We start from the raw sequence: 22,311 nt of genomic DNA, 5'->3' as shown, positions 1-22,311 counted from the left end.
CATGGTGGTATTTTAGGCTTAAAAAAATCTATTCCTTATATGGTATGACACCATCAGTACTTAAATTTGTAAAACCTTTTGATTATATAAATCAGATAAAGAACATGATGTCATATTGTCATATCCTACATGTCATATCATGTGAAACATTAGAGGGTTGTTCCTTATGGAGTAAGGAAAAAAGCCCTGCTTTATTTGGAAACTAAAGAAATCTCAAATGCTAGCCAATCTGAATATATGACCAACATTTTTTTAAAAAGAGAGAATTGGGCCAGGCGCAGTGGCTCACGCCTGTAATCCCAGCACTTTGGGAGGCAGAGGTGGGCGGATCACGAGGTCAGGAGATCGAGACCATCTTGGCTAACACGGTGAAACCCCGTCTCTACTAAAAATACAAAAAAAAAAAAAAAAAATTAGCCAGGCATGGTGGTGGACACCTGTAGTCCCAGTTACTCAGGAGGCTGAGGCAGGAGAATGGCATGAACCTGGGAGGCGAAGCTTGCAGTGAGCTGAGATCGCAGCACTGCACTCCAGCCTGGGTGACAGACAGAGCAAGACTCCGTCTCAGAAAAAAAAAAAAGAGATAGAATTGGTTTATGATATAGATAGCTCTGAATTCTAAACAAATAGTTTATTTCAGGATCAAATTCCAGGATTTTATGCCTCAACCCATTTCCAGAAACTTGTAAAATTAGTAATTCTTAAATAGCTAAAAAGTTTTTTTCCCTTGATTTCACAAATATGGCCACTCTTCCCAAGGGGAAAAAAGATCGCTTCTTGGCCTTTTGGCTAAGATCAAGTGTAGTATCTGTTCTTATCAATTTAATATCCGATACGTCCTCCATCCAAGGGGGGAAAAGACTATCAGTGCAATGATTGAAAAACTTACAAAGAACGAATCTTTTATAAAATAACCTTTCTTGCAAATCTGCCTCACAAGGGAATGTGGTGGTTTGGGCTGCGGATTCAGACATACCAGGGTTGAATCCCAGCTCTGCCATATGCTAGCTTGTACAACCTTGGGCAGTTAACGTAATTTCCCTAAGCCTTGGTTTCCTCATCTGTAAAATGAGGATAATAAAAATAAGATTGCTGTGAGGATTAAATAAGCTAGTGGTTTATAAAGCACCTAGAACTGTGTCTGTAGAGAGTAAGGATTCAATAACTTAGCTCTTGTTAATATTATAAATTCTAAAGTAAAATTTTGCTAGAAAATCTAGGTTAATTTCTAGGTCGTCACAATGAACCATATTTATTTCACCTTATAAAACCCTTATAAATAGAGTTTATAAAACTGTTTTTATAAGGTGAAATAAAAGATTCATTTCAAATATGTATTTCAACATACCATAAAAAGGAACAGTTGGCTTCCCCTTCAATGACATTTGAAAAATAAAACCTGCATTTTCATAAATCTCATGAAAAACTATTCAATTTACAAAAGGTTGGCAGGGCATGGTGGCTCACACCTGTAATCTCAGCACTCTGGGAGGCCAAGGTGGGCGGATTACCTGAGGTCAGGAGTCCGAGACCAGCCTGGACAATATGGCGAAACCCCGTCTCTACAAAAAATACAAAAAGTAGCCAGGCATGGTGGCACACACCTGTACTCCCAGCTACTTGGGAGGCTGAGGAGGCAGGATTGCTTGAACCTGGGAGGAGGAGGTTGCAGTAAGCCGAGATCACGCCACTGCACCCAAGCCTGGGCAACAGAGTAAGATTCTGTCTCAAAAAAAAAATAAAAAAGTTCACCCCAAGATAACTATAAAAAAAACAAGCAGCTCTAAAATGTTTGTATTTACAAAATTTTTTGAAACTCAAAAGTTTTTTGACACACTATTGTTTAAAACTCAGACTTGACAAAGCAAGGTATTGTACTGAAATAAATATGAAATTGAAGATGTAAATAACAAATACAGTTGGATCTCCATATCCACAAGTTCTACATCTGCAGATTCAACCAACCGGTGGTTCAACCAACCTCAAATCAAAAATATTGGGAAAAAAATACAATAAAAAACAACTATAGCACATACACTATATTAGGTATTATAAATAATCTAGAGATTATTTAAAGTATATGGGATGCCGAGCACAGTGGCTCACACCTGTAATCCCAGCATGTTGAGAGGCTGAGGCAGGAGGACTGCCTAAGCAGAGGAGTTTGAGGCGCAGTGAGCTAGGATCACACCACTGCTCTCCAGCCTGGGCAACTGGGTAACGGCTTGTCTCTTTAAAAAAAAAAAATAAAAATAAAGTATACGGGAGGATGTGAGTAGGCTGTATGCAAATACTACCCCATTTTATATAAGAGACTGGAGAACCCACAGATTTTGGTACCTGTTGGGGGTCCTAGAACCAATACCCCATGGATGTAGATACCAAGGGATGACTGTAGGTCAACACAACAGAATAGAGAGCCCAGAAAGAGACCCCACAAAAACACAGGCAACTGATCTGTGACAAAGAAGCAAAGCCAATTCAATAGAAAAAGAAGAGTCTTTTCAACAAATGATGTTGCAACAACTGAACATCCATATGCAAAACAATAAATCTAGACACAGACTCCACTTCTCACAAAAATTAACTCAAAATGGATCAGCAACTTAAATGTAAAACACAAAACTTAGCTTCTAGAAGATAACATAGGAGAAAATTTAACTAACCTTGGGTATGGCAATGACTTTTTAGATACAACATCAAAAGTATTATCCATGAAAAAAAATGGTTAAGTTGGACTTCATTAAAATCAACAACTTCTCTGCTCTGCAAAGGATGCTCTTAAGAAATTAAAAGACAAGCCACAGACTGGGGGAAAATCTTTGCAAAACACATATCTGATAAAGGACTGTTACCTAAAATATAAAAAGAGCACTTAAAGGTCAACGATAAGAAAATAAACAACTCAACTAAACAATGGGCAAAAAGATCTAAATGGACACTTCACCAAAGAAGACATATACAGATGGCAAATAAGCACATGGAAAGATGCTCAATATTACATGTCATTAGAGAACTGCATATTAAAACATCAATGAGATACCATTTACGTATCTATCAGAATAGCTAAAATCCAAAACACTGACAACACCAATTCTGACAAGGATGTGGAATGACAGGAACTTTCATTCACTGCTGGTAGGAAATCAGTTCGGCAGTTTCTTCCAAAATCAAACAAACTCCACCCCCTGGGTTCAAGTGATTCTCCTGACTCAGCCTTCTGAGTAGCTGGGATTACAGGCACCTGCCACCTCATCTAGCTAATTTTTGTATTTTTGGTAGAGACGGGGTTTCACCATGTTGGCTAGGCTGGTCTCGAACTCCTGACTCAGGTGAACCTCCAGGCTCAGCCTCCCAAAGTGCTGGGATTACAGGCATGAGCCATCACACTCAGCTGGATTATAGATTTTAAAAAGCCATCATGATTAATTGCAAAAGTACCTTCTATATCTAAAATATAATCCCGCTAATTCCTGACTTTACCAGAAGTTTATATAAAAAATTATACACTAAGAAAGTTTTCTTTATACACTAAGAAAAAACGGAAAACTTTTTCAATAGTTGAGTTTGTTTTTTAAAGACTGAACATATTTAAACAAACAAACAAACAAACAAAAAACAAGGTTCTTTATATTAAAAGTTCCAAAGTAGGCCAGGCGCAGTGGCTCACGCCTGTAATCCCAGAATCTTGGGAGGCTGAGGAGGGTGGGTCACTTGAGTCCAGGGGTTCAAGACCAGCCTGGCCAACATAGTAAAACACCATCTCTACAAAAAATTAGCTGGGCATAGTGGTGCATGTTTGTAGTCCCAACTACTTGGGAGACTAAGGTAGGAAGATCACCTGTGCCCAGGAGGTCAAGGCTACAGTGAGCCATGATCGTGCCACTATACTCCTGCCTGACAGAGTGAGACCCTGTCTCAAAAAAAAAAACAAATAAAAAAAGAGCTCTAAAATATTGAGAAATAAATTCATTTTAATGAAAAGCTGGCAAACAGCATATAAATTTAGAAACATTTATGAATACCAACTTGGAAATTCAAACAGAAAACACAGCAGCCACTGAACAAAAGAGAAGCTAACATAAATCTCTTTCTATCCATTATAAAAATATTTTCACCTTCAAATGTATGTCTACAGTGATTTTGGGTTAAGTTTCTTCTGTATATTTTAAATCTGAATCGAAGCAAGAGATTGCCGGCCGCCTTATGCTTTTCATGAGGGGAAAGAACTCTCCAGTGGTAACAAACATAACTGAGAGAACTTTTCCATACTGTGACTACATGTTATCTTAGTCTCTGCTTCACTGACCAGAAAAAAATGGACTTGCTAAAAAGCCAACTTGGTGGTGATTTTTTAAAAGTCAGCAATTACATAAATGTAGAAGGGCATTAGTAAACTCTATCCAAAACCAAGTCTGGGATCTAAATTCATTGTGTATTCTTTCCTAGTGTATCAAAGAAGGTTAAGAGGGCAAGGAAAATAGTCAACTATTACAACTTTATTGACAAAACCATAACACAGCTGTCACTCAAACAAACACCACCCCTTCACCACTTACCAAAAAAAAAAAAAAAAAAAAAAAAAACACCAAAAATTAGCCTAAAGGAAAAGTGAAGAAGAAATGTTCAAATTAAAAGTAACTTTCATTGTGTACATATACATGTTTTTAAATAATTCTAATTCTCAAATACTTTTATTTTCTATTGGAACAATCCCTCCTCCTTAGAAAAATTTTTAAGTATTGATATCTAATGTTTACATTCTTATACTGAGCTTTCTTTGGAAAGGATGTGGTTAACATATATGGAGCATTACTAAAATATAGAGGGCACTATTTGGCAACATCTGGAGTAAATTAGTTTACTTTAGGGCCTGCCTTTCTTCTATTTATATTAACTGTATATTTCTTCAAGTGTTCTACAGTATTTACTGATAGGCAATTTAATGAGATTGTTGCTTCTAACACACTTCCTAAGGACCCAACACTTTACACAGTCAGGAAGCACTAGATGACTGGCAAAGTCACTCTAAGGCATGCATGGAAAATTCTATAGGAAGAAAGGCAAGAAGCCTAGTGCAGCTCACCTGTTATTTTATATGTTCTTGATGCCAATCATTATTAGTCTGTCTGGTGCTTAGTTCATGACATTAAATTCTCTTATATTACCACTAGTACTAATAAAAATGATGTAACATGAACATTCCTTCCCTGGCCTCAAGCCACAAAACCATGAGGATCAAAGTTAAAAAAAAAAAAAAAAAAAAAAAAAAGCAACAACCCTATTATGAAACAGTATGCTATTTCATACTGCTGGTGGGAGTATAAATCAGCACAATCTTTACAGAGAGCAATTTTGAAATCTCATCCTACAAATATACTTGACCACTCATGAAATGACACACTCTGAGTTATTCACTGTAGCACTGCTTTTAACAACTACAAAAGAGAGTTCATCAGTAGACACTAGTTTAAAACATAGTATATCCATACAATGGAATATTCTGCATCTGGAAAAATGAACAAGGAAGCTCATAATATGAAAAAAGCTTTAGGAAATACTGTTAGCTTAGAAAAGAAGCAGGACAGATGTGAGAATGCATTTTTTCAGTGGCTAGATTGTTTGTTCTATGAACCATGTGAATGGATTACTTATCCTCTCCATGCAAGAAAACAAAACAAAACCGAGAAACTAATAATAGTGATTATCTTTAGAGGGGAGAGAAATGAGGAACAAGGGTGAAAGGATGACTCTTTCAATGTATACCTTTCAAATATTTTTAAATCCTCATGTATATGGTAAAATGATCTTTGACAAGAGTGCCAAGACCACTCAATGGGAAAAGAACAATCTCTTCAACAAATTGTGCTAGGAAAACTAGACATCCACATAGAAAAGAGTGAAGGTGGATCATATACGCCATACACAAAAATTAATTCAAAATGGACTAAGGATCTAAATGTAAGACTCAAAACTATAAAATTCCTAGAAGTAAACACATGGGGGAAAGTTTCGTGACACTGGATTTGTCAATGATTTCTTGGAAATGACACCAAAAGCTCAGGCAACGAAGACGAATGGGACTACATCAAAGTTAAAAGTTCAGTGCATCAAAGGACACGATAAAGAAAAAAGGCAACCTGTAGAAGAGAAGAAAATATTTGCAAGTCATGTATCTGACAAAGAGTTAATATCCAGAATATAAAAATATCTCCTACAACTCAACAACAACAAAAATCAAATAACCCAATTTAAAAATGAGCAAAGGACTGGAATAAACGTTTCTCCAAAGACGATATACAAATTGCCAATAAGCGTATGAATAGATGATAGATGTTCAACATCACTAATCATCAGAGAAAATACAACTCAAAACCACAATGAGATATTACCCCACACCCATTAGGGTGACTACTAACAAACAAACAAACAAACAAACCAGAAAATAACAATTGTTGGCAAAGATGTGAAGATACTAGAAACCTTGTGCACTGTTGGTAAGATTATAAAATACTGCAACTATTATAAAAAAAAAAGCATGCAGGTTACTCGAAAAATTAAAAGTAGAACTACCGTATGATCCAACAATCTCACTTCGGTATATATATCCAAAAGAATGGAAAGCAGGGTCTTGAAGACATATTTGTACACCCATGTTCACAGAAGCATGACTCACAATAGCAAGAGGCAGAAGCAGGTATCCACTGATTAATGAATGGATAAATGAAATTGGTATATACATACACTATATATACATACAATTCCTTAAAAAGGAAGGAAATCCTGTCACAATGCAACATGGATGAAGCTTGAGAACATTATGCTAAGTGTAGTGAGCCAGTCACAAAAATAAAAAAAAATTGTATGATTCCACTAATATGTGGTATCTAAAGGAGTCAAATTTATAGAAACAGGAAGTATAATAATACTTGCCAGGGAGAGCAGAAAGTGGAAAAGACGAGTTGTTTAAAAGGTACAGAGTTTCAGTTTTGCAAAATGAAGACGTTCTAGAGATCTGTTTCACAATAAAGCAAGTACTTATACATGACACTACTGAGTGGAACACTTAAAATGGCTAAGGTGGTAAATTTCATGTTATATGTTCCTTAACACAAATATTTTTAAAAGTTTATAACCATTTGAAAACACTGGTGATGAAAATTAAAAAACAAAAATAAAAACAAAACAAGCAACTAGATCCAACTACTTTCCTTCCCCAGTGAGAAAGGAAGTGTTGCTATAGACAGTCAATGCATGTCACTGTCTTGACTTCAGTGGACAAATACCTGCTCTGCTAAAAAAGAAAGATCACTGGGTTAACATCCCTATGTTTGGCCGCTGTCCTACCTTGTCAGCCTCCACACCAGACTTCTCAAGAGCAGATCTCAATTCTGAAGCCTCTGCGTGCTGATGCACACTCACATCTTTATGTTATGGCATAGCCTCTGGCTCAATTTTACCTTGAAATAGTTCTTTGGAAGTCTTTTTCTTGGCATTAGTCCTTCTCAACCTCTCTGCTGATTTTAAGCTTAATGGCCTTCTCTACTGGTTAGGATTCTATATATTTTTCTACCTCTCTGACCACTGAATCTGCCTCCTTTACCTCCCTAAAACTAGGTATTACTATGGTCCTGCCTGCCTTCAGCCTCCTTTTGATTCTCCACTTGTTCTGTCTTAACTATCTAATGTATATTACTGTCCACAGTTATCTTTATTACCCTAATATTGTTGCTCCCAGATCCAACCTCTCCCCCAAACCCCAATGTTTGAATTTCTAGCTGTCTGTTAGTCTCCATATGAATATGATCTAATCATCATGGCTCTTTTAAACAAGACAGAGCCACCCATACACCATGAAACCAGTACCACATACAAGCAGTCCTCTAAAACCTTCACATTAATTACTACCTTGGGCCACTTACCTTGGCCTGTTTTGAGCTCTGTGGTCTGACTTTTCATCATTGTGCATTTTTCCACTGATGCTATGCTTCACTCTTTGGCCTCACACTTTGATAAAGATTCTCTATGTCTGTTGATATTCCTCTCAACATAAATCAAGTTCTTCCTCTGGCCAAGCTGTCTTTGGCTACTGTTAAACATCTTGCCCAATCTGAGAACCTTTAAATTGATACTGCACTTCACTGCTGGCTCTCCCTCAAGCAAACAAGATGAGGATATACCTACGTTTCAAACTGTTTCAGTGACCTCCTCCAGACACCTGCTGGACCTCCCGTGTTCCCTTTGTGTCCTAATGGCTTCACTCCGATTCCAAGGATGAATGAAGTCTTAGTCACAGTCATTTTTGCCTCCCTCCCTCTCTTATATTATGTGATTAAAAACATAAAATTTACCACCGTAACCATTTTTAAGTGTAAAGTTTAACAGTGTTAAGAATATCCACACTGGGCCAGGCATGGCGGCTCATGCCTGTAATCCCAGCACTTTGGGAGGCCGAGGCAGGTGGAACACCTGAGGTCAAAAGTTCGATACCAGCCTGGCCAACATGATGAAACCCCGTCTCTACTAAAAATACAAAAATTAGCCAGGAATGGTGGCGGGAACCTGTAATCCCAGCTACTTGGGAGGCTGAGGCAGGAGAATTGCTTGAACCCGGGAGGCAGAGGTTGCGGTGAGCCTAGATTGCACCACTGCACTCTAGCCTAGGAAACAAGAACGAAACTCCATCTCAAAAAAAGTAGTATATTCACACTGTTATGAAAAAGATCTAACATTTTCATCTTGCAAATATGAAATTCATTAAGTAACTACCCTTTCCCTCATCATCCCACTCTTTTTTAACCGCTAATGTGAATTATTTCATAAACCCTGTTAATTCTTTCTCAGTAATGCCATAAAAATCATAAGATTTAATGGTATAAGAGATCTGAAAGGTCACCTGACACAGCTTCTATAATATGTATTCGTAACCTCAAAAATTTTCACAATAAATGGTTATCTGGCTGTAGTTTACACACATCAACAGATGGCAAGACAGTCATATCATCCTTGAACACTGATAAGGTTTGGCTCTGTGTCCCCATCCAAATCTCATCTTGTAACTCCCATAATTCCCATGTGTTGTGGGAGGGACCTGGTGGGAGATGACTGAATTATGTGGGCAGGTCTTTCTCATGCTGTTCTCATGATAGTGAATGAGTCTCACAAGATCTGACGGTTTTAAAAATGGGAGTTTCCTTGCACAAGCTCTGTTTGCCTGCTGCCATCCATGTAAGATGTGACTTGCTTCTCCTTACATTCCACCATGATTGTGAGGCCTCCCCAGCCATGTGGAACTGTTAAGTCCAATAAACCTCTTTCTTTTGTAAAATGCCGAGTCTCAGATATGTCTTTATCAGCAGTGTGAAAATGAACCAGTACAGTAAATTGGTACCAGTAAAGTGGGGTGCTGCAGAAAAGATACCCAGAAATGCAGAAGCGACTTTGGAACTGAGTAACAGGCAGAGGTTGGAACAGTTCGGAGAGCTCAGAAGATGACAGAAAAATGTGAGAAAGTTTAGAAGTCCCTAGAGATTTGTTGAATGGCTTTGACAAAAATGCTGATAATGATATGGACAATGAAATCCACGCCGAGGTGGTGTCATATGGAGATGAGAAACTTGTTGGGAAATGGAGCAAAGGTGACTCTTGTTATGTTTTAGCAAAGAGACTGGCGGCATTTTGTCCCCGCCCTAGAGAACTGTGGAACTTTGAACTTGAGAGATATGATTTAGGGTATCTAGTGGAAGAAATTTCTAAGCAGCAAAGCATTCAAGAGGTGACTTGGGTACTGTTAAAGGCATTCAGTTTTGAAAGGGAAACAGAGCATAAAAGTTTGGAAAATTTGCAGCCTGACAATACAACAGAAAAGAAAATCCCATTTTCTCAGGCAAAATTCAAGACAGCTGCAGAAATCTGCATAAGTTACAAGGAGCTGACTGTTAATCACCAAGACAATGGGGAAAATGTCTCCAGGGCATGTCAGAGACCTTTGCAGCAGCCCCTTCCATCACAGGCCCAGAGGCGTAGGAGGAAAAAGTGGTTTCATAGGCCGGGCCCAGGATCCCTGTGCTGTGTGCAGCCTAAGGACACGGTGCCCTGTGTCCCAGCCACTCCAGCTGTGGCTGAAAGGGGCCAACATAGAGCTCAGGCCGTGGCCTCCAAGGGTGCAAGCCTCAAGCCTTGGCAGCTTCCACGTGGTGTTGAGCCTGTGAGTACACAGAAGACAAGAATTGAGGTTTGGTAACCTCCACCTCGATTTCAGATGTATGAAAATGCCTGTATGCCCAGGCAGAAGTTTGCTGCATGGGCGGGGTCCTCATGGGGAACCTCTGCTAGGGCAGTGCAGAAGAGAAATGTGGGGTCAGTGCCCCCACACAGAATCCCTACTGGGGTACTGCCTAGTGGAGCTGTGAGAAGAGGGCCACCATCCTCCAGAACCCAGAATGGTATCACTGATAGCCTGCACCATGTGCCTGGAAAAGCCACAGACACTCAACACCAGCCCCTGAAGGCAGCCAGGAGGTAGGAGCTGCCCAAGACTGTGGGAACCTACATCTTGCATCAGTGTCACCTGGATGTGAGACATGGAGTCAAAGGAGATCATTCTGGAGCTTTAAGATTTGACTGTCCCACTGGATTTCAGACTTGCATGGGGCCAGTAGCCCCTTTGTTTTGGCCAATTTCTCCCATTTGGAATGGCTGTATTTACCCAATGCTTGTATCCCCATTGTATCTAAGAAGTAACTAACTTGCCTTTGATTTTACAGGCTCATAGGCAAAAGGGACTTGACTTGTCTGGGATGAGACTTTGGACTGTGGACCTCTGAGTTAATGCTGAAATGAGTTAAGACTTTGGGGGACTGTTGGGAAGGCATAATTGGTTTTGAAATGTGAGGATATGAGATTTGGGAGGGGCCAGAGGTGGAATGATATAGTTTGGTTCTGTGTCTCCACGAAATCTCATCTTGCAGCTCCCATAATTCCCATGTGTTGTGGGAGGGACCCAGTGGAAGATGACTGAATTATGGGGATGGGTCTTTCCCATGCTGTTCTCGTGATAGTGAATAGGTATCATGAGATCTGATGGTTTTAAAAATGGGAGCTTCCTTGTACAAGCTCTCTTTGCCTGCTGCCATCCACATAAGATATGACTTGCTCCTCCTTGCCTTTCACCATGATTGTGAGGTCTCCCCAGCCATGTAGAACTGTTAAGTCCAATAAACCTCTTTCTTTTGTAAATTGCCCAGTCTCGGATATGTCTTTATCAGCAGCATGGAAATGGACTAATACAAACACTTACTATTAGAAGTTCTTCTGTACGTTGCTCTAAAATCTTTTTCACTCTTATTTTGTAACACTGATAATTCTGCCACCGCAATAAACAGAACAAGATTAATCTGTCTCTTATGAAATTCCTCAAAATCTTACAGAGAGCATTATATTTTCCCAAATTATCCTTCAATGGTCTGTACAGTCCTATGTACTTCAACCACTGCTTGCACAACATGATTTGGGGTCTTCATCATCACCCTGACTATAAATTCAGGGCTCTAGTGCATCAGTCTCTCTCAAAACACTGAACCGAAAAATAAACTCAATTTCATAGCTATGGTCTGATCTGGACAGAACAGAACGGATAATCACCTTACACCTTTCTGGACACGATTACATAATTGGTTCCCACTGAATATACCATCAACTAAAAGCCTAACATCTTTGCATCAGTTTGGTTAATATAAGCCTAACACAACACAGCCAAAGTGAAAAATTCTTCCGTTTCAGTGAATGAATTCTTTTTCATCCTACTGTATCTCAGTAAGGTACAGTAAAAATCAACAGCTACTGCACACTTGCTGTAAATATGCACACACTAAAATGTACCTACAAAGAATTTACCTAAAATGTAATGCTCAAAGGCAGGTCATCTCAGAGTTTAATCTGTTTCCTCTACTTATACTCAGAGTTAGTTCCCATATCTATGATCTTGCTTCATTCACCTCCCCTCTGTGTTCATTGCCCTAGTTCTAACGCTATTACCAACCTCAATTATTGCTTCCAAACCTTTCACCCACATACTGACAGGTCATTTTGTTTATGGATCATAGCTTGTGACATTAGTAATTTACCTTCAGTAGTTCACCACTGGCCACTGAATAAAGCCCAACATAGTTATACTGACATTTAATCATCAGTTGCTTCTCTCTAAACAAATACCATAACTGCAATAGGGCACAATTCCAGGTAGTAAAGACTATGCCATCAATATGCTATATACGTTAAACACATAAACTACACACACATAATATATAATATACATATGAATCCTTCCATATATGTATATGGAATATACATTCCATTCCTTCCATAATGAACATATATGCTCATTACTCTCTAAAGCAATTGAACTTTTCTGTTTCCCTCTAGGAAATAAAATAAGCTAATCATGAAATGAAAGACAGTCCCTAGAATTTGCCATACCAGGTCAACAGAGAGCATCAGGGCTGGGCGCGGTGGCTCACGCCTGTAATCCTAGCACTTTGGGAGGCTGAGGCGGGTGGATCACGAGGTCAGGAGATCGAGACCATCCTGGCTAACACAGTGAACCCCTATCTCTACTAAAAATACAAAAAATTAGCCAGGCGTGGTGGCAGGCGCCTGTAGTCCCAGCTACTCGGGAGGCTGAGGCAGGAGAATGGCGTGAACCCGGGAGGCAGCGCTCACAGTGAGCCGAGATCGCACCACTGCGCTCCAGCCTGGGTGACAGAGCGAGACTCCATCTCAATAAAAAATGAAAAAAAAAAAAAAAAAAAAAAAAGAGAGAGAGCGCATCAAGTTAGGACCCTCATCCCAAATAAGTGTAATAAAATCAACAATATAAGTCTCAAGTGTTATTTGTTCTGTTTTGTATCCTGTAAGAAGGTACAAAGTACCCTTTGTATTTGATTTCTAAACACCAAGCACCTTTTTGAACAAAATTAAAATGCCACGATGGGTCTCCACAATTCCTCTATACTCAATGCAAAGTCCCATTTGAGAAGTGAGGGCAAAAGTATGAATAACAATAGTCTCTGAGATCCACAAGCAGCTCATCCCTAACAGACAAAGTGTTTTTGGGAAAACAGAAATATCTCTGGTCTTCATTTTCCTAATTAATAAAATGAAAGTGTTAGACTAGATAACTGCTAAGATTTCCTATAACATTAATACTCTGTGATTCTTTGACTTTCAACACTATTAATCTTTAGGAGAAAAAAACCATGTATGTCTCCAGCAGTTCTATTAACATAAGGCAGTTTTAATGAAACCTGAAAACAGTTAACTCATGTAAGCTAGAAAAAATTCCTGTCAACAAGGCATAGCAGAGACTGCATGTAGTTTACTAAGGAATAAAGAGGACCATAATGAATGCATGAATATACAAATAATTAACTCTTTTAAGAAGCATCATTTGAGTTGGCATGACTTCAGCTAAAAAGTGCTGTGTATCAAGTGCTTTCACAGTTCTCCAATGGAAGAATCTTCTGTATCAGTAAATTAACATTGCAATAGACCCTTGAATAATCAGCATCTATTCTTTGGCATGCATATCCCATGTCTAAGGCTAGCAATACGATTATTAAAACCACTCACTCAACACAAATTTCTTTCAAGAGGGTGGCATTCAAATCATGAGCTTATTCTAACCGATGTTTATTCCAAGCAGTGATTCCTAGCCTAAATTATAGAAAGGTGGGCAAATGATTGAAGTAAATTTTCTGTAGAAGAAACTGTTATAAAAACTGGTTTTACAGAGAATAACGCATATTCCAAATACACTTAATTAGGGTGTGAGTTTATTGTTACTGGACTATAAAGTTAGATTATAAGCAAGGGTTAAATTGTATTGAGCCTGTTATCTATCACCCACAACAGTGTGGGCAATGCCAGGCACATAAAGAGGATAGCTTTGAAATGACTGACTACTGGGTCTAGGCTGAACGGCCAAGAGTTGGCTGGAAGAACAAGGGCCAAAGAGCACAGATTTATGAAAAAATACAAGAGAATGAGAAGGCACACATCTAGTCCGAACCAAGGTAGGGACCCCAGAGTTCTAAATACCAGAAAGGTCCAACAGACCCTGGAACTGCAGTCTAAGGTGATGAATGGGTTTGTGGGGGGAAGATGATAGTCACAGGGAGCTATGAAAGAGTCTCACGTGAGCCAACAGTATAGATTCTGAAGGCGTTTATGGCAGGAGAAACAAAATACGCAGGGAAAGATAATCTCAGTGTTAAAGACAGATGTATGCCTGGAGGCCAAGAGAGAAAATGAGCTGCAGCGAGAACGCAGTAGCCTGCTAGCCAGCCAGTAAAGAAGTGAGGCTAGTTCAGCGGACTCGCGTGGCCTCGCTCTTTGGACTCGTCACCCGCCCCTCCCCCTCCCGCCGCCGTCACCCAGGAAACCGGCCGCAAACGCGGGCGGACCTGAAGCTGGTTTCATGGCAGCCTCAAAGAAGGCAGTTTTGGGGCCATTGGTGGGGGCAGTGGACCAGGGCACCAGTTCCACGCGCTTTTTGGTTTTCAATTCAAGAACAGCTGAACTACTTAGTCATCATCAAGTGGAAATAAAACAAGAGTTCCCAAGAGAAGGATGGGTGGAACAGGACCCTAAGGAAATTCTACATTCTGTCTATGAGTGTATAGAGAAAACATGTGAGAAACTTGGACAGCTCAATATTGGTATTTCCAACATAAAAGCTATTGGTGTCAGCAACCAGAGGGAAACCACCGTAGTCTGGGACAAGATAACTGGAGAGCCTCTCTACAATGCTGTGGTGTGGCTTGATCTAAGAACACAGTCTACCGTTGAGAGTCTTAGTAAAAGAATTCCAGGAAATAATAACTTTGTCAAGTCCAAGACAGGCCTTCCACTTAGCACTTACTTCAGTGCAGTGAAACTTCGCTGGCTCCTCGACAATGTGAGAAAAGTTCAAAAGGCCATTGAAGAAAAACGAGCTCTTTTTGGGACTATTGATTCATGGCTTATTTGGAGTTTGACAGGAGGCGTCAATGGAGGTGTCCACTGTACAGATGTAACAAATGCAAGTAGGACTATGCTTTTCAACATTCATTCTTTGGAATGGGATAAACAACTCTGTGAATTTTTTGGAATTCCAATGGAAATTCTTCCACATGTTCGGAGTTCTTCTGAGATCTATGGCCTAATGAAAGCGGGGGCCTTGGAAGGTGTGCCAATATCTGGGTGTTTAGGGGACCAGTCTGCTGCACTGGTGGGACAAATGTGCTTCCAGATTGGACAAGCCAAAAATACGTATGGAACAGGATGTTTCTTACTATGTAATACAGGCCATAAGTGTGTATTTTCTGATCATGGCCTTCTCACCACAGTGGCTTACAAACTTGGCAGAGACAAACCGGTATATTATGCTTTGGAAGGTTCTGTAGCTATAGCTGGTGCTGTTATTCGCTGGCTAAGAGACAATCTTGGAATTATAAAGACCTCAGAAGAAATTGAAAAACTTGCTAAAGAAGTAGGTACTTCTTATGGCTGCTACTTCGTCCCAGCATTTTCGGGGTTATATGCACCTTATTGGGAGCCCAGCGCAAGAGGGATAATCTGTGGACTCACTCAATTCACCAATAAATGCCATATTGCTTTTGCTGCATTAGAAGCTGTTTGTTTCCAAACTCGAGAGATTTTGGATGCCATGAATCGAGACTGTGGAATTCCACTCAGTCATTTGCAGGTTGATGGAGGAATGACCAGCAACAAAATTCTTATGCAGCTACAAGCAGACATTCTGTATATTCCAGTAGTGAAGCCCTTGATGCCCGAAACCACTGCACTGGGTGCTGCCATGGCGGCAGGGGCTGCAGAAGGAGTTGACGTATGGAGTCTTGAACCTGAGGATTTGTCCACCGTCACGATGGAGCGGTTTGAACCTCAGATTAATGCTGAGGAAAGTGAAATTCGTTATTCTACATGGAAGAAAGCCGTGATGAAGTCAATGGGTTGGGTTACAACTCAATCTCCAGAAGGTGGTGACCCTAGTGTCTTCTGTAGTCTGCCCTTGGGCTTTTTTATAGTGAGTAGCATGGCAATGTTAATCGGAGCAAGGTACATCTCAGGTATTCCATAAAACCTACCAACTCATGGATTCCCAAGATGCAAGCTTTTTACATAATGAAAGAACAACCCAGCAATTGTCTCTTAATGCGATGACACCATTCATAGACTTTTATTTTATTTATAAGCCACTTGCTGCGTGACCCTCCAAGTAGACCTGTGGCTTAAAATAAAGAAAATGCAGCAAAAAGAATGCTATAGAAATATTTGGGGTGTGTGTGTGTGTGTGTGTGTGTGTGTGTGTGTGTTTTTAACATCCACAGTTAAGGTTGGGCCAGCTACCTTTGGGGCTGACCCCCTCCATTGCCATAACATCCTGCTCCATTCCCTCTAAGATGTACGAAGAATTCAGATCCTCACCATTGGAATCTTCCATCAAACATACTCAAACACTACTGGAACAGGACTTGAGTCTTTGCATGACATATACTTGATTAAAAGGTTATTACTAACCTGTTAAAAATGAGCAACTCTTCGCTTTTAACAGATACCCCAAAAGTCTTCTTTTCTACATAGTAGAAGACGGAAACACCTTCACTGAATGTTTGAATAGAAATATCTACTAAATTATTAAAATAGACATTTAGTGTTCTCATAGCTTGGATATTTTTCTGAAAAGTATTTGCCAAAACTGAAATCCTTCCAATATTTTCCATGGTCCCACTAATTATAATGACTTTCTGTCTAGATCTTATAGGAAAGGATACTTTCTTTTTTCTTCCATCTTTCCTTTTTATATTTTTTACTTTGTATGTATAACATATATGCCTATATATTTTATACACTGAGGGTAGCCCATTTATAAATTAAGAGCACATTATATTCAGAAGGTTCTAACAGGGCTGGTCTTAAGTGAACCACTATGTATATAAATATGTTGGAAAACAGCTGTATACATTTTTGGGCAATGGTTATGCATAATATCTACCAGAATTTTTTTCTTAAACAGCCAACATTTAAAATTTATGTTTTATGTCCATAAAAGAAAATATACTTTATTGTGACTTCAACTATATTTCTTATCCCTTACATTTTTATTTAATTGTCTTAGCCTAAAAAAAGAAGAAACTGTGGAATACTACAGTAAATACTGTTTTCAAACACAAGCAATAATTCAAATAGTTTTCTTTTGAATTAATTTTAGACATATTTTGGATCCTATTGAGGGGATAAGAGGATGTCAAAAAAGTTAAATAAGTAGAAAAAAATATAGAAATAAAGGTAGGAATCTCTTTCAGTTCAAATGTTATCAATTGTTAATAAGAAATTGCTATCTGGGATGACAAAATTATCTCTGCTTAGTATCTTATTATAACTGAAAAAAGGTTTATCATTATAAATGCCTTCCAATGAAACCAAGAATTTCTCAAAATATTTAATGTCACATATTACAAGAAGTCACCTAATCTAGCTTCTTAACGTCAATTTTTAAAAATATCTTAAAATTACTTTGTTTTGTAGTAAACAGTGAAAAAAAAAAAAAAAGTGAGGCTGATGGCAGTGAGAGCAATGGTCTGGAAGTGGTACCCTTCTACCTAGGTTCCCAGTGGGCTGTGGGGAGTGATCCCTTCGAGAAGTCTGCTCACGACATACAGGTTTGGGGGAAACACAAAGTTTCATTTATGACAAAGACAGAGGGGACACACATGAAAATACTTGCGCATATAAAAAAGTTTGATCATTTTATAGGCCTAGTGGAAAGGACAGAAGCTGGACAGTGAGGGGTGCCTGAACAGGCCTGGGTAAAGTAGTTACTACCGCCGGGGCCTGGGATATATAAACTAATAACAGAGTTAAGAGCCAAAGAATGGAAAATAAAATGAAAGCATATCAGTAACTGGAGGACTTCTTTTTTGTTGTTGTTATTGTTGAGATGGAGTCTCTCTGTTGCCCAGGCTACAGTGCAGTGGTGCGATCTCAGCTCATTGCAACCTCTGCCTCCTGAGTTAATATTATTCGCCTGCCTCAGCCTCCCAAATAGCTGGGACTACAGGCACATGCCACCATGCCTGGCTTTTTTTTTTTTTTTTGGTATTTTTAGTAGAGACCAGGTTTTACCATGTTGGCCAGGCTGGTCTCAAACTCCAGGCCTCAAGCAATCTGCCCATCTCAGCCTCCCAAAGTGCTGGGATTGCAGGTGTGGGCCACCATGCCCAGCTCTGAAGGAATTCTCCACAGGTAGTCCTGTTACTGAGGAATGCTGAGTGCTTACCAAGCCCAGAATTTCAGCTACAGCTCTAGCTTGAAAATGGTAGTCAGACTGGGTGTGGTAGCTCATGCCTGTAATCCCAACTCTGGGAAGCCAAGGCAGGAGGACTGCTTAAGGCCAGGAGTTCGAGCACAGCCTGGGCAACACAGCAAGAGCCCGTCTCTATTTTAAAAAAGAAAAAGAAAATGATACCACAAACTTCCCCAAAGATCAGTTAGAACTAGTACTAAGTAGTTTCTCAAATTTTCAGTATGGGAAGTGGTGAGGTATAGGAATGACTAAAAATCTGTAACAATTTTTTTCCCCTTAAATGTGCTTGGCTATCAATAAGAAATGCTGAATAAAATTCATATTTCAAGTTATAATTAAAATCCAATTTCCAAAGAGTCTTTTGCTAGAACTATTAAAATGCATCTAAACCGATGAGTTCAATTTTTATCTCCTCTATATTTTTGGCCTGCAAAAAATGCTAAAAATAAAGGTGCTAATGATTTGAGAAATGGTTAAAATATAGATACCACCCAACAAACATGAGAAGAGTCCACAAACCAGCACTCTCTGAATAAGTTAGTACACTTGGGGTTAACTGAGAAAAATTTCATTTTTAGACATGATACAAAAAATAATTTCATACAGCTTTTTAAGCTAAAATAAAATAAAATAAAATAAATCTTTCAGGAGTGTAACGAAGGCTGACCATAGTCCAGAACACCATGCCTCAGCACATAGGCCATTTAACCTGGGTGGTCTGGTCACACTGAGCTGTCACTCCACGCCTTGGAGAAGCAGGGTGGTCAGTGTGACAGGCTGTCACTGCCAGCGCCATGCTGCTGAAGCCACGAGAGCATCTCAGGGTGAGCAGCATGGATTCCACATCCTCCCCTGCTCTCACTCTCTAACCTACCCATTTGGTTGCTCACATTTTTACTTTCCCTAAAGATACTGATGTTATTAAAAATAAGCATGAGTTCATGGAAGAGATCTCCATAGAACACTGTTAATTTTTTCATTATACCTGTACAATTTAATTTCATTATAATGTATTCTAGAAAGCTTGTTTCCAATGGGCAAGAGAAAGAAATGAAGCAGTTCTTATGTCCAGAATCTCCAGTGAGTTTTCAAAGGATAGAGAGTGCTCTTCCATTTTTTTTTTTTTTTTTTTTTGAGACATAGTCTCACTCTGTCACCCAGGCTGGAGTGCAGTGGCGAGATCTCTGCTCACTGCAAGCTCCACCTCCCAGGTTCAGGCCATTCTCCTGCCTCAGCCTCCCGAATAGCTGGGACTACAGGCTCCTGCAACCACGCCTGGCTAATTGTTTGTATTTTTAGTAGAGACAGGGTTTCACCATGTTAGCCAGGATGATCTCGATCTCCTGACCTCATGATCTGCCTGCCTCGGCCTCCCAAAGTGCTGGGATTACAGGCGTGAGCCACTGCGCCCGGCCCGAGAGTGCTCTTCTTATGTGCAGTCACACCATGGACCAGACAATACCCCGAGGTCCTGCAGGCTTTCTCTCCTTATCCATCCTTTTTTCCCTCAGCTTCTTTCTCCTCCCTTCTGCTTTACATGTATATATGTATGTATGTATTGAGTCATCTATTGCTATTTATTTCTTCCCTTCCTTCTTTTCTTTCCTACCTAGAAAAGCCTGTCACAAGTCCTACTGCCTATGACAGGGAAAAGAAAAAGAAAAAGAAAAATATTAACTTTACTGCCACTGTGTCCTGTCACCCTCTTGGAGTTCTTCACAAGCTATGTGATTTGACTCGAAAGTAATTTGAAGGTTTGGGTAAATTTTCTGGACAAATAGAGTGCTTTAAAGACAAATCACCTAAACAACAATTATTTGTTTATGGTAGAAAAGGAGCTATAGACATCTTACTGCATGGACTCCTTATCTCCCCACTTCCTATTTGCTTAAAATGTCAACAACAATCAGATAGTTTCACTATGAGGAACAATTGTGTATTAGTCTGTTTTCATGCTGCTGATAAAGACATATGCAAGACTAGGCAATTTACAAAAGAAAGAGGTTTAATGGACTTATAGTTCCACGTGGCTGGGGAGGCCTTACAATGATGGTGGAAGGCAAGGAGGAGCAAGTCATGTCTTACATGGATGGCAGCAGGCAAAGAGAGAGAGCTTGTGCAGGGAAACTCCCATTTTTAAAACCATCAGATCTTGTGAGACTTACTATCACAAGAACAGCAAAGGAAAGACCTGCCCCCCATGATTCAACTACTTCCCACTGGGTCCTTCCCACCACACATGGGAATTCAAGATGAGATCTGGGTGGGGACATAGCCAAACCATATCAAACTGTTTTATAGTATTATTCTGGATTATTTTGGAAAGTTTGTTGCAACTAGTTATCAATACACCAAAGATATGGAAATAGCTTCATCATACAAGCATGGTCTTTGTAATGGCATTTGTTTAAAATATAAGGATGAAATACATAGGTAAAGCATGACAATTGCTTCAAGATAATATAAGAGGATGTATAAAATTCCTCAAGCTGTAGACATGATTTGTGTACTTTTCTATATGTACATTAGACCTCAGTAAAATGTTTGCATATAAAAAAAAGGGAAGGGGAGTAACGAAGGTTATAATTAAAACAAAATTGTCCCTGAGTTGACAACTGTTGAAGTTGGATCATGAGTACTGTTCTATTCTTGTACATGCTTGCAATTTTTCATAATGAAAGATGTTTTAAAATGTTACCTAAAACCTAAGAAACTCAAGCAAATACAAGATTCAGAAGCATGGTATAAAAGCAGTACATCCTTTAAAGCTAGATTCAGATGCAAAATATAGTGCATTAAAAATGAAGAATCAATGCTTCTTTATAATTTTACTGAAAGTGAATAATTTTTCATGAAAAATTCTTGGCATAATTACAAAGGAGGACTCTACAAACTAAGAAACAGAAGTGTTCTAATTCTGGTGGAAAATTTTTTATATTTTGTAGTATACTAGAATAAATTTAAGATTTTAAATAAGAGAAAGATTTTTAAAAATCTAATGATGTCCTAAAAACACAGTAAATGAGTTGCTTCTGATATAAGCAAAACTAAGAGTTCTAGTACATCATATGAACTATGTTTGGATATCCTGTGCATTAATCCTACTTTATTCATTCTCTCCCCAGGCACTGACCCTCCTCTCCCCATTAGCAGTCAGTAACATTTATCAATCACTATAGAGAAAACTGGCAGCCCAGGAAAGATAAAAGGTTAAATAGTGATTGTTTCATGCAGCAAAAAATATCTAAAAATACAAAAGCTTTCTTGGTTTTCCTAATAGAAGTCACTTATAACAGGTGCATTAAGTCTAGCTGTTAATGGAATCTGAATTTAGAAGTAATATTTTCTACTTAGTTGAACAGAATTGCTTGCATTGGAATACACCAATAAATTCATATTTGTCTTTGGTTTTTCATAAAATGCTTCATTCTATTCAAAAGTGCTACATGTATAGTGTTACACACTACAGGCATTCCCCAACTTACAGAAGGGTTGTGTTCTAAAAGCTCATCTGTAAATCGGCTTCCTAGAACTCAGATCACATTTTTTCACTGAAATAATTTTCTAAAGGGCAGTTAGGCCATCAGGCCACCCAACAGAAATCAATAAGGTCTAAATTTATTGGACCTACTGTGATTTAGTGAAGCACTGTGGTTTTTGTTTTTTCAACTAACCACTTTGAACCATTATTTATTTGTTAAATGAAATACGGATTCTAGGACTACTACTCTCCAATGCTCTGTGCAGGCAGAGACACACATATATATACACACATGCATTCTCCCTTACCCAGATCTATGTACCAAAAGCTTCCTTACTCATCAGAGTAAGCACACTGAAGCAGTTTAGACAAAAGGCTCCTGCATTTGAAATCTGGGGAAGTTACAGTTCTAGAGCCTATTAAAGGAGCAGTGAACACAGAAGCTTCCACAGGAACTATTCCTATT

At 39.1% G+C, this 22,311-nt stretch overlaps 2 protein-coding genes and 1 non-coding gene across 8 annotated transcripts in view; 2 read left to right on the top strand and 1 right to left on the bottom strand.

Moving 5' to 3' along the window:
• The window catches only part of KLHL2 (kelch like family member 2), a 115,763-nt gene that overhangs the window by 29,757 nt on the left and 63,695 nt on the right, over nt 1–22,311 (bottom strand). The gene's annotated exons all lie outside the window — the stretch shown is intronic.
• LOC112209155 (U2 spliceosomal RNA) lies at nt 770–956 on the top strand. The gene has a single exon (XR_002943815.1). It is a non-coding gene; the product is annotated as a U2 spliceosomal RNA (small nuclear RNA).
• GK3 (glycerol kinase 3) lies at nt 14,438–16,331 on the top strand. The gene is given in 1 exon segment (NM_001246376.1): nt 14,438–16,331. A coding segment is annotated over 1 exon segment (1,662 nt). The 5' UTR covers nt 14,438–14,476; the 3' UTR covers nt 16,139–16,331.

Source organism: Pan troglodytes, chromosome 3 (genome assembly GCF_028858775.2).
Source record: "Pan troglodytes isolate AG18354 chromosome 3, NHGRI_mPanTro3-v2.0_pri, whole genome shotgun sequence".
Lineage (NCBI taxonomy): Eukaryota > Metazoa > Chordata > Mammalia > Primates > Hominidae > Pan > Pan troglodytes.
The sequence above is the reverse complement of the archived record's forward strand: the minus strand, read 5'-3'. Positions and strand labels throughout refer to the sequence as shown.